Source organism: Pteropus vampyrus, unplaced genomic scaffold (assembly GCF_000151845.1).
Source record: "Pteropus vampyrus isolate Shadow unplaced genomic scaffold, Pvam_2.0 Scaffold165, whole genome shotgun sequence".
NCBI classification, from domain to species: domain Eukaryota; kingdom Metazoa; phylum Chordata; class Mammalia; order Chiroptera; family Pteropodidae; genus Pteropus; species Pteropus vampyrus.
Window position 1 is genome coordinate 853,188 of NW_011888946.1, and position 13,793 is coordinate 866,980.

Genomic DNA, 13,793 nt, shown 5'->3' on the forward strand with positions numbered 1-13,793 from the left:
CATTCCTAACTACTTTATTAAAAGTTTTCTCAAAATAAGAACCTGTTCCTAGATAACCATACCATTATTGCTCCTAAGAATAATAACAATAATTCCCTAGTATCGTTTACTATCTAGTTCATATTTAAAAATTTATAATTATCCCTAAACTGTATTTTACAGCCATTTTTTTTCCCTTAAACATAATTCAATTGAGGCTTCTATACTGTATTTGGTCATTATGCTTCTGTAGTAAGGAGAGGCTGATTTCATCAACTTAAGGTCCACTGTTTAATTTGCTTTAGGTTTGTAACTTTTTTCCATTAACTTTCAAAACTGCTTCTATACCATGATGATCAATGTTTAGAGTAAATATTATTTATAAGCTTTAAAATTTATGAGCAGACTCAGTAACTACTTACTAAATGTATATTACCATGAGAAACATTTTGAAAGATAAAGATAAAAATAGAAGTATCCATATAAACAGAAGTCAGGAAGCCAAATTTTTATAACCACACACACATATATACCCAAAGGACAACTTTAGAATGAAAATAGTATAAGTGTGTAAAGTACAAGCATGGGTCTGTAACCCATCTTGGATACAGCCCACCAGTGTGTTCAAGCAATTATGTAAGGATGCTGTGGTCAACTTCTGGTATAGTTATCAAAGACAAGGAATAAACAAGAAAAATATAGAAAGGAGTGTGAGAACAAAAAAGGAGAGAGGGTAGAAAGAGATAAAGCACCCCTGATGGGAAGGTAGAGAGTCACCAAAATTCCCTCAAGGATTTTAGTGGTCTCAGGACCTGAGGTCACTGATTTTTGTCATGGGTAAGTGCTGAAAGGTCAGCAGAATACAGACTTGGTCAGGGCAGGGATCCTGAAGGGGAATTGTAAGCATCTAGCTGACTGGCTCAGGCTCAGAGGTAACCTGACCTACCCTTGGAAGCATTGTGATATCATGGCACTTTAGGGGACAACATGGGTTCAAATCCTGGCTCTACCATTTACTACTTGCGTAACCATGGACAAGTTACCTAACCTCTCTGTCTCTCAGTTTCCCCATCTATAAAACAGAGATAATATTTAGCCCTTAAGTCTGATGGGAATTAAATAATTACATGTAACTTAAGTACATGGGAAAAATAAGTACTTATACATGTTATCCTTTCCCCTGCTCATGACTGGCTAATGTTTGATAAAACACAACCAAAGGTATCCAGGACTTGGCCTTTGGACCCGCTCACCTGAGAACGTCCCCTTGCTGAGGCACTCTTTTATCCGATTGGCCTTCCTGACATGAAATGCTTTTGTGATCTCCTGGTTCATGAAGGCTTCTTTGTTCATGATATTTTCCACCATCATCCTCAAATCAAACATCTCCAAGATCTCTGCGATCTGAGCCAGGCCCACCAAATCCTTTTCCTTTTCATCCAGTTGCCCCGTATAAAGAAACTGCAGCAGGGTCCGGAAAGGGCCTGGCTGGACCGATGAGTCCATTCTGACCACAGTCATGGGGCCCACACGCTTTGAGACGGGATTGACCTGCATTTCCTTGTGCATGTCAATGAAGCCCTTACTCCAGCCTGACAAAGTCTGAATCCCCGGATCCAAGCCCTCAGCTTCCAGCTTCAGAGTCTCCCGTTGGGACAGGTTCTGGCTCGAGGACTCCCACTCATCGGCCTGAGGCATCCTTGGGGTGCACCCCTCCCTTTCCTCTTCTGAGTCAACGCTCAGTTCCTGACCCTGGAAATCCCTGCTCTGCCTCTCCTTCTCACAAGCTCCTTCATTCCAATTTGGGGTTTCTTCACATTCCATTAAAAAAAGATCATAAAATTTAGAAGAGGAGGTAGCGAGGTAAATTCGGTGTGCAAAGATGTGCTCCTGGTCCTGAAGGACAAACAGGACGTCGGCGCACAGAGGACTGTCCAGTAAACAGGCAGCTTCATTCGTCCCCGAGGAAGGACACTCTGGAACTTTGATGACCGGCGGAGGGGCTTTTGGAGGTAGGAATGGTGCCTGAAGTAAAGGTTTCTGAACTTTCTTTAAGTGGGATTTCCAGAACTGCAGGTGCCGGCGGGAAATTAATGCTGCTCGAATTGCATTGTCAAACACGTCCTTGATTCCAAACTGGTCGAATACGCTTGTTTCATAGTATGGTATGCCAAGTTCCTTTGCAACCTCTCGGCCTTTTTCAGGGGGCAGAATATCCCCTCTCTTTATGGGCCTGAAATGAATATTTAAAAAGTTATCATTGGCCTTATTTTAGGAAAAAAGTGGTAATCAGGGTCTATCTAAGTACCTAATTAAATTATACATTTAAAATCCTATTCAGGCTTTTAATAAGGCTCTTGAAAAATCTACCAACCTCAAATCTTTCAAATATAAAGGACTTACGACTGCAGGGAAAAAAAGCCTTCAATAGTAACCACAGGTATCAGCCATTTACTAGCTATTTGATCCAGGGCAGGTTACTTAACCTCTTTAAGCCCCAGTTCTCCCATCTATTAAAGTGGAATAGCAATAATGAGTACGTACATCTTAACCATTGAGAGGTTTAAATGAAATAATATGCTTAGCATAGTACCTAGCCCATTATGCTTCATAAATGTTAGCTGTTATCGTTAATGACACCCCCATCTTCATCATCATCATCTTATACTTAAATTTTGCTTTATAGCTTTAAAATGAAGCCATATTCAGTTTCTCATTTGAACCTCACAGTAACCCTATTGGTATTATTTTCATTCTACATTCTGAAGAAACTGAAGAAGAGTTTAAAGCAGGGGTCCCCAACCTTTTTGGCACCAGGGATCAGTGTTCCTATGAGAGTCTAAATGCCTGATGATCTGAGGTGGAGCTGAGGCGGTGATGCTAGCGCTGGGGAGTGGCTGCAAATACAGGTGAAGCTTCACTCGCTTTCTGGCCTCTCACCTCCTGCTGGGTGGCCTGGTTCTTAAAAGGCCACAGACTGGTACCAGTCTGCGGCCCAGGGGTTGAGGACCCCTGGTTTAAAAGATTTGCCTAAGGTCACATTTGCAAGTTGCTGAGAAACCTCTACTAAGCAATTAGACTCTAAAACTCCCTAGTTTTAGACTAGTTAAATGGTATACATCCAACAGCTTGTTAAATCCCCTTTATTAGATTTGTGAATTTTCTTTCATATCATTCCCCTTCTCTTTCACTTTCTTCAGTCAAGACCTTATCATCTTTTGCTTGGACTAGTGCATTAACCTCTTAACTGGTCTTTCTTTAGGCTTTCCGCATTATAGCTTACAGTTCTCACTGCTGCATGAAAAATCCTTACATAACACAAGTGTGACTTAGCTGCTTTTCTTAAAAAAAAAAAAAAAGTGTCTTCTGGTTCCACAAAGCTCATGGAATAAAGTCTACATCCTTTAGGCTGACACACAAGGCCGATTTACAATCTAATCAAACCCAGGGAGGCCAAATGTTTGGAAGCAGTGTAAGCAGAATCGTGCTGTGATTACAGAACAAGCATGGTAAAGACACAGACGAATTCTGGAACATAGGCAAGATGTGATCTGTTGTTCGCCCTCTTCACAAATGCATACTTGATTCTGAGACATATTCTCAGGAACTGATCTTCCTAAATAAATATTTGGTTTTCATGACCAGAGGTAATGTGTGTGACATGTACTGGTTTTATGAGAAATAAGATAATTTTAGGGGTAGAATTTGGATTTGAAGACTTGGATTGAAAACAGGAAAATCTAAGGTTTTACAAAGGCGGAAGGGAAATATAGAGAAGAAGGTTTAACTTCAAGGTTTGCTCTTGTGGGCATTTTGTGCTCCTTGTTTCTGAGACTGACTTGAAAAATATCACCTCCTTTATGAAACAAAGTACCATTTATTTGTGCTGTAAGAGCATAAAAGTTGTAACAAGCCCATAGCAAACAATGAAGGAAAGTATTAAGATTAGTATTTTTGAAAGAGCTATGCTCTCCAGTAAAAAAAAGTACTTAAACATGAAACACATATAAAATTATTTTTATAAAGGGAATATTGAGGGAGCATAGGTGTTTAAAAAAGTCTTATTTGTCTCCCTGCCCCGCTTTGGTATCTGCAAATTATACAGGGCGAAAAAAAATCATCCTTTGAGTTGAGTTTTAAACTTGTGACGCTTTAAAAATATAACCACTAAAGGTGTTTAAAAACAGCAGAGTAGTTGTTTTGCAACTATAGGTCCATGTGATTTTAAAAATCTGGACACTGTAATCTTGGAATGAAATACTCTCAGATGTTGAATTAAGGAAAATGAGAAGATTAAAAGCAGTTGGATATGTGTATTTGTATGAACCTGATGTTCCTGAGGCCAAATATTGTTACAGACTGCAATAAATACTAACTTTATTATAATAATCATAACTTCAAGAATGACATTAGGAGTAGCTAACATTTTATCTAATACTTTACACATTTCAAAGCAGTTTTCCACACACCACGTCATAATTAGAGAATTCACTTGAAGCATTAGGTGACCATTTAGAAAAATGGATTTCTACCTTAGAGGTGATGGTGACCGTGAGAAGGGTTCAGGACATACCCTCTCATTACGAATAAGCGAACCGAAAGCATATGGCTGGTTGACGGGGTCCCAGGACCACTACGGAACAGAATCCTAGGCTCTAGAGACATCAGCTACCTCTAAATTTTAATTTGGCTAGCATAGAAAAAAACACTGAGTCCCTTCACTTACCTTGCTAAAGGGCGTCTGGCTCGATTAACAGCTTCAAGATCTGCATAACGGAGATCTAGCTGGCAGCCGACCAGGACAACAGGTGTGCGAGGGCAAAAGTGCTTTATTTCCTGATACCACATGGTTTTCACGTGATTTAGGGAATTGGGATTAGCGATCGAAAAACAGAGGACCACAACATCAGACCTAAAAGGAAATCACACAAAAAGGCTGTATCATCTTTTAACCTTCTTCCTTTTATTATTATGGTTCCTCCCCTCTCCTATTCATCTAATGCTAATTATCATGTCACGATTAGAACAAAAAGACCAAATATTAAAATACATCTCAAAATCATGCAAACAGCCTGATAAGCTCCCACATTTCAGCACCAACACAGCTTGAGTTCATTTCCATATTGCACTGCAGAATGCCTATACGTTGAAAAGTTTCCAATGAAGTTATTTACAGGATTGATGGTTACGCAAACTTGACTCAGTCCTGGAACCACAACATGCTGAACTATTTCTGTTCATCACACAAGAAATAGTTTCAAGATAAAAGAAGAGAATACAAACTATCGTATACCAGTTTAAACATAAAGGTGATGATGACTCAACTCAATGAGATAAAGCAAACATTTCAACATTACTGAAAATGTGACAGGTATTTGCCGTACAAGGTCGGCAAATACACAGAAGGATTTCTATCCTTCTTCTCATTTAAGCACACATGTAGAGAGCACAACCATTTATTTGTTTCGGAATTCGCAGGAATTTTGACTCTTTACTAGGAATAAGGCAAGAAGGTAGTATTTAACATAAAACTAGCAAGAGTTAGATGGATGGCTAATCAGATGAGAAAATGTTGGAAGCAGATTTCTCAAAGTTATTTATGACACATAATGGGTATATGGAGAAAAGAAAAATTGCTTTATAGTCAATTTTGACATAAAGAGCTTCCATTTTTATATAACTTACCATTCCAGAAGCCAAAGAACTGTTTTACAAAACCGTTGTTCAATTATGATGTTTGACAGATAGCTGCTAAAAGGCATCTTTAATAAGAATTATAAACCATCATTCTAGGTTAAAATATGCTGAATGATGTCTTTGAAAACACTGAGGCAGAAGAGTGTAAAGAATAGAAAAAGTTTCATCCAAAGATTCAAGACTGTCTTACAGCTAAATTCAGAAATAAACTCTTACAATTTTATTAGATATTAATTTATTGCCTTTATTGTTTATGTAATGAGAAGAATCACATCAATGAATCAAAACACCTTTTTAAATAATTAATGAGCTTTTCCCCCTACATATCAATGAAGACAAACAAATATATCCAGGCAACGATAAAATTTCTAAAAATAATCATTTGCAATGCAGAAAACTGCAGTGTGCTTACATTAAATGTAATTTACAAGTCAAGTCTTTAAATTTATATATAAAAAAAATTTTAAAAGCACCAGACCACAGCAAACAGAGGGGAAAATCCTGAGGTTGAAATATTTACAAATCATAAAAGAGGACCTAGGACTCAAAGTAGATGAATGTATTAATCTGCATGTTTAAAATGTCCTTGAAATAAAGATATTATCAAAGATTATTGAATACTGGAAAATATAATGTGTGTAAAAATATGCATAAATATATAAATGAAAGGGAAGCCTGTCTTGTCTTGGTGAATATTCTGTGCAAAGTTTTACTTCTAATCAGCATAAATAAGAGTACCCAGTAAAGCCAAGAATGCTTTGAATTTTACATTTTTTAGGAGCTGAGTTTTCTATTATTCATAATCCTATTTATATAGGATATCTGATGCAGCTCTGCTGTAAGCTCTGTCCTGATCATAAAATAAAGCCACCAAGAATTTTGGCGTAGTGAGAATAACATGGCACTATCTGAAGTTCAATATTATGAAGAAAGGATTGAGGAAATGTATTCAGCACCTAAAAGTGGAATAGTATGTATTTGGATAAAACTGTTCTAATTGGTGCCTTCTATTTCCATATTAAGGCACAAGGCTATAAAGGAAATCATTCTCAGAGCTTAATTTATATGACAGACATGGAGCTAAATGTCAATTCCGTTATCTAATTTTATGATACAGCATGTGATGTTTTGAAATCAGAGCTAGCTCGGTTGCCAAGGTTACCGTGATAACACTCATGCCACTGAACACATACTAGTTACTCTCCAGATGACCTGTAAACAAGTACAGACAAGACCTTGGGGATTGGAAAAAATGGAATCTCCTGATAGTAGTCTCATAATGCCAACACACAGTACAGGTCTGGAGGGCCCAACTTCTAACTATGTCACATCAATATCTCAATGTATGAAATGTTGGAAAGCTAGAAAAATAATTCAGTGCTCTGTAAATATTTTGGCTCAAAAGAATGATAAAGAGAAAAGATTATACTGAAAGCAGCACTACCTCTGAAGCTAAAATAACTTACTGAGTCAAAATTCTATTTGTATCCTCGGAATAAAGTTATTACTTTTTTCTTTTTTAATGAACATTTAGGTGCGATGAGAATCTGTTCCCAAGGCCAGTCTTTAATTGAAAGCAGTTAAAAAATATCATATTTGCACAAATATCTTTGGTTTAACCCTTGTTGATCTAAATATAAGTGCAAGTTAAGAAAACATTGTGTATAGATGATACAGAATCTTATTCTTTAGGACTGCCTCATGAATGTAGTATCCCAAACCTGATTTTAACCGAAAAGCTGAGAGTCAGTGGACGTGGTGATAGGCCCATAGAAAGATGCTGCTTTGACAGATTCCTCCTTACCTTAACATTCTTTTCTAATCCTTAATTCTCAACACATCAGTATCGTCTGTGACATAAACACCTATACAATCAAGTAACATTTTTGAGAATGCCATTTATTCCCTCTAGATTTTGAGCCATTTTTCTATCTAGCCAAAGAAGGCACAAAACCTACAGCTAAGAATATCTCCAGCTTTAGGCAGAATTCCAAGGAACTACAGATATTAAATAACTTTTAATCAAAACATTCATTCCTGTGTGGAGACTGTTCAATGTCTGACACAAGTTCATGTTTAAAAATGCCATTCCTACAAAAGATAAAAAGAAAAAGGCAACTTCTAGCATTTTTACTTCCATGGCTCTGTTACGCTTATTTATTTATTTATTTTTACTTTGAAGAGATGAATTTAAAAATAACTGGGAGGGGGAGGTGTGATGAGGATATTCTCAATTAGAGAGTAGGTTTAGCCTAGAAATGACCTCACAGTTTCTATTTCAGTTGTAAAAAGAAACCGATAGGATTTAAATGGAGTCCTGCATATATTTGGAATAGAAAGCACAAGAACTTGAGAATGCAGAGGCAAAGCACAGAACAGACAAAACTCTAAGCTCCGCAACTTGAAGATTGAGAAGGGTTAGGAAAAGGTTTAGAAAAAGAATTTTTTTTGACTAGGCCAAGTGGCTGTATTAAAGAAAGTCAGGATTACAAAACATTTAAGAGTGTATAGTCTCAGCTGCTTGCCTATAAATGTTTATTTTTTGGAGAAAATGTGACTTCTTGTTCCTAAGAGGAAATATCAATATAAAAGTTTCACTAGGGTACTAACGCATTAAATAATGCTCATAAAATAATGTTTTGATTAGTTAAGTTACAAACAATCCAAAGTAAAACTATGTGTTGAAACAACTGTGAATCTTCAGTTTCATGGAGCGGGTATGAGGTAGAGACCTAGTAATCTAAAAATGCTTGAGCTGATAAAGCCAACTTTAGTTGTATCAGTTTTTCTTCAGATACAAACAAAAAAGCATATTTTTTCAGTTATCTTTCAAGAAGAGCATGTGAAAAGTTTGGCAAAGATATTTGGATAACATAAGGAGTGCATGCAAAGTTGGGACTAATTTTTCTTTTTTTGGAGAATTAAAGGAAAAAAAATCTGAAATAAGTACATTTATCCACATATCTTGGCCAGGGCTAGACTTTAAACAGCAAATGTGACACATGTTTCTCAAGGCCTGTCTTTATAATATCTACAATCAAATATAGTAAACTTGGTAGGAAAAGATCAGGGAAGCAACCAGAAACTAAACTGCTTTTCTCATCTGAAATAACAAGTTCATCTTTTGAAGAAGTGGTGGAAACAGGGTAGAAAATCAGTATCAAAAAACTGGTTGTTAAGAATGAATTTTTTAAGTTCTTTCCTATCATCAAAATGCTGTCTTTTTAGTCTGTTTTCCCTTTTCTAGTCTATTTTGCCATCATTGTCCAGGTAATGAGTGGCAGGCCTTAGGTTTTCTTATCCAGTTAAGTGAAAAAAAACATTCTAAATTATTCTTTACCTTAGAGTCTAAGATCAGGCCAATTTGATGGGCAATGTGAAGGGTAGTAGATTCCATCTAGTCTTCCAGATAGCTGTGAATGGGACATCCAAATGCTCTTCTCTAATGTGCCAATTCTGGTTGGGTCTCTTGCCGATAAACACTTGGTGACTAAGAGTAAGTTAACAATTATATTAACCTGAATCTCGCTTGGAAGATCTTTTAAACGAACGTTTAAGCCTTTTGTTCTATGATGAGATCCCACCTCTTTCTATATCACTACTGCCTATTATTATTACCATTAATAATATTTAGTAAAGACTCTCATCTTCTTTACATAGGTAGAGATCATGATCACATTTTAATTGGTTCATTTTCCTGTCAATGTACATAAGTTCCCTAATGGCAAACATTCAAGTAGGAGTCCCTGACCTCCACCTTTGGGGTTTCAAGCTTCCTTCTCCCCCACAATAACCAAGGTAGGCTCTTTACAGAAACATTTTCAAAACCATTCATGTCAACAACACACCTTTCATGCATGTAGTCTGACAGCGCTATGCAAACAAACAGATCAAAACAGCACAAAACAGCTGAGAGCATGGCAGAGAAAAAAAATGTGTAACATGTGGCTTTGGAAAATTTTAGTAGGGGAGCAGCCTGGAGTGTATGAGATGCAGAGGGAGTTGTCAGTGATGGTGAACACAACCAGTTGGAGATGAATGGCTGTGTAAGCTCAAACTCATGGAAGATGGAGAGGCCTGCAGGGGAGCACCTGGCAGGGGATCTGCGGAGAGCAGGGCAGAACCATGCAGTACCCTGAATGTGAGCAGAGAAATCAAGTCAATACTTTACCAATAGCAGTGAGGCTTCTTAAGTACAGATGTTATGTGGGGAAAACTGTGAAAACACCCTGAAATATATTCAGATTTGGGACTGATTAGCATGCGTAACTATTTCTTCCAAGCTCATAACTGCATGTTTAGTAGGAAGCAACATTAAACCAGTCTTCCCCCACCCTCTCAAAACGAGACCAAAGCAATGAATGCTCTTAAGTGCAGGAAAGCCATAGCCACACCCCACCAATGCCACCAAACCCTAAGACAGATAACACTCGAGTCTTTAAAATGGTTGGTCCTACCATCACAGTGCAAATATCACAGAGAGCAATGCCCCTACCCTAGAAGGTTGTTAATTACCATCAATGGAAACCAGTTACTTTTCACTTGAAATTCTATTTTCTGTATGTAGCAATCTGCTCTCCCTTTAGTATATTCTTACACCTCACACTGTCAGAAAAAGTTGAATGCATATGAAATTGGGTGAAGCACAAGTAATTTGTTAGAAGAAATAGCATAAGCAATCTCATTTAACTCCTGGTCAATGAAAGCAGGAAATGCTGACATAAAGAAGGCTTGCTGAACAGGAGAAGGTGAAATTGTAGCAATAAATTCCTTCCTTACTCCACCTCTCATTCTCATTTCTCTCTGGCTTTCCCTGAAGCTAAATGACTGAGGAACTTCCTTCCTACACTGTTAATATTTTCCCCTGAGAGCAGGACAACTTGTAAATATAAAAAAGCCGCTATGTCAGCTAGAACTTCAGATAGGAGGTCTCTGGGATTAACCTCCCTGACTTCTGAAATAAAACTGTGTAAACCAGCAAGATCATTCTACCATAATAAGAAAGGGAGTTTAACCCAGGCCTCTCCACAATCCTTTTTGAATGGAGAAAAGTCACTTATCCAATATCATAAGCAATCATTCAATCATTTCTTCCAGAAATATTAACTGATAACCTACTGTGTATTAGACGCTCTTCTAGATGTTGGGGATACAGCAATGAGTTAAAGACACAAATCACTGTCCTCATTGCACTTATCCTTATCAAGCTCATATTCTGGTGGAAAACAGAGACAATGAGCAAGAAAAATATGTAAAATGTGTAGACTGCTAGGTAGTGGCAAGTGCTAAACAGGAAATAAAGCAGAAAGGAGGACAGAAATATTAGGGAGAAATTGCCGTTGAAATGTTGCCGGGGAGGACCTTACTGAGAGAGTAACATTTCAGTAAAGGCCTGAAGGAACCGAGGGAGCTAACGTGCTGATATCCTGGGGAAGAATACAGTGGAAAAGGAAAGAGCTAGAGCAAAGGCCTGAGGCAGGAGCATGCCTGGGATGCTTCCCTGAGGGTGAGGAGGGAAAACAGCAGGAGCTGATCTCAGAGAGGCAGTGCTGGGCAGAGGCAGGAAGGGCCTCGGGTGTCTGGCTCTTACTTCCAGAGAACTGATAGATCAGTAGGGGTGTTTGGGCAGAATGAGATGATAAAATTTATGTTTTTAAGAGGATCGCCCACTGCTATAATGAGAACTGACTAAAGGTGGTGGGGGAGGATAGTTAGGAGGGATAAGGTAGAAGGAGAGGACCAATGAAAGGATAATAATCCAGAAGGAGATGATGGTGACTTTGGCCTGGGAGCAGACGGTAAGAAATGGCAGCATTCTGTGGATGGATAGATAGATGATAGATAGGTAGACAGATAGATAGATAGATAGATAGATAGATAGATAGATAGATAGAGAGATAGATAGATAGATAGAGATAGATGGAAGGTAGAGCCAACAGGATTTGCTGATGGACCAGGTGTGGCATATGACTAAGGATGTTATATTATGCAAGGAGTCAAGAATGATGCTAGAGTAAACGCCCTGAGCAATTCTTTCTTCCCTGTTCCTGGTACTAACATCTTTAGTCAGCATTTTTAACACTGAATTGTAATTGTTTATGTTGCTGTTTTATCCACTATACCATAAGTTTCATTTTTAGGGATTTTGTTGTGTTCCTATCAGTTTCTCTCCCATTGTATACAACACAGTGTTTGTAACAAAAGAGCCTTTCAATTACCGTTTATCAAATAAAAAGCCTTATAGATATTAGAGGATAAAAAAATATAGATGCAAATATGTCTATAGACTCTAGTCTAAAAGTAATGAACTTAGGCCTAAAATAAGCCAGTTAGGGGATATGTTAGAGATTTAATAATGAATGAAAATAGTACGTGAGCTATTGTATTTCTTCAGACAATTATTGCTGAAAGACAGCCATGTAAGATCTCTAGTATATAGCAAAGATTAACCAGCTAATACATATTTTTTAAATATTTGAATTTATCTAAAAAATACATTTACCCAATCTAATGGGATACTTTCATAACCCCAGAATAATAATGGGTTAATAATCTCTTCCAGAAATTAGATTATCTCCAGAGGCAAAGGAAATGTAAAGATATAGGCAGGTTACTTTCAGGATTAATTCTGGGTTAGTTACACAGAATGAAGGCTTAAGGGAACACCCTCCATTTCACAGACTATCTTAAAAAGAAAAAACAACAACATGAAAACCAAATTTTAAAAAGCCACTAAAATAGAAAGATAGCCAATGTGATAAGTTTGAAAGAGAATTTGCTAATTTGCTTTATCTTTCTATAATTCAGAACTTTGTCCTTCTGACTATACTCTCTAGGCCAGGGGCAGAGGAATTCTGGGGAGAGAATAAGATGGTGGAATATCATGTAATGAATGACTGATATTAAAAGTTACTGATAGGACTGTTTTTAAGATTCATTATGAAAAATATCTGTAGAAGTGTTCTGTAAATGGCAAAATACTAATTATTATTGTCAGACAAATACAAATATGGGTTCAAAAGTCACTAAGGACGTATCTTGTATACTGCAGCTAATAAGAATGACAGAACAGTCTCATCAAGAGATTTTTTTCCTTTTGGCTTACCAGCTTATGTCCTTTATGAATATGGAATTGCTAAAAGATGGTAATAGAATTATCCCCTGAAGACACTGCAGAATTACTCAACAGTCTATTTCTTCTTACCATCTAATTTGAAAGGGAAAACTGTATAGGCTGAACTATATTACTTTGTCAGAAGATTCCAATACAGAAGCATCACAACTTGATGTTTTCTCTTTTTCCAGGATGAAAAGTCAACACACTTAACTAGATGTGGCCCAACTTGCCAAGCTTGTAGTTATTATGTAATAACAGAAAAAAAGTAAAAAAGAAGACACGCCACAAGGCATTAACGTACTGAACAATGCATGTTTCTTATTTTCTTTACCATCTCAGTGGCCTCATTATGCATATTGCTGTGGCATCTTTTGGGTCCACCATTTTTTTGAGCGGAGCCAAAAAGGACCCTCTTTCCCATATGACCAGTATTTGAGCAGCAGCCAGCATCCTGCCAGACCCTGGAACATGAGTGACCCCTGTCATCACATAAGCCCTGTTACCATCTCATTTGGCTGTGCTTCTTCCCCAAAATAATTTTGCCCCGGGGAAAAGAGTGGATCTGGCATGGAAATCCAGATCTTCTGATATTTTGTGTTCTGGTTATAATATAAGATATATCAGTTCAGAGCAGGAAGGACAGTGTAGGACAGCAGGAGGAGGGTGGCACAGATGTATTTTCTGTGTTTTAGAAGATTTGGCATCACTGCAATCCTATGTTTGAATGCGTTAGTATAGAATCCATAAATTTCCACCATTTTTAATTTCATGAATTATTTGTATGCATTTAGTCTAATGTTTTTTTTTTTTTTTTTTTTTTGGAATTAGGCTTATTCAATAGTCCTGAAGCCACCTCTGGGCCAATCTTTTTGTCAGATAATGAATGCAATCCAATGTTTCAATGCTTTCAATATCTGGTTTCACTCCTTCCTTGCTTGCAGGGTTTGTGCTGAGAAATTTGATGATAGTCTAATGTTTTTTTTTTTCTTTATCAGTAACT

The 13,793-nt window shown here is 37.4% G+C and overlaps 1 protein-coding gene across 4 annotated transcripts in view; it reads right to left on the reverse strand.

Moving 5' to 3' along the window:
• RHOBTB1 (Rho related BTB domain containing 1) overlaps positions 1-13,793 on the reverse strand; it is a 61,608-nt gene that overhangs the window by 15,079 nt on the left and 32,736 nt on the right. For all 4 annotated transcript variants that reach the window (XM_011370220.2, XM_011370222.2, XM_011370221.2 and 1 more), the window contains 2 exons: positions 4,706-4,891; positions 1,233-2,212 (listed from right to left, as the gene is read on the reverse strand). In XM_011370220.2, the coding sequence (XP_011368522.1) occupies positions 1,233-2,212; positions 4,706-4,891 (1,166 nt within the window). The remainder of the gene's footprint in view (positions 1-1,232; positions 2,213-4,705; positions 4,892-13,793) is intronic.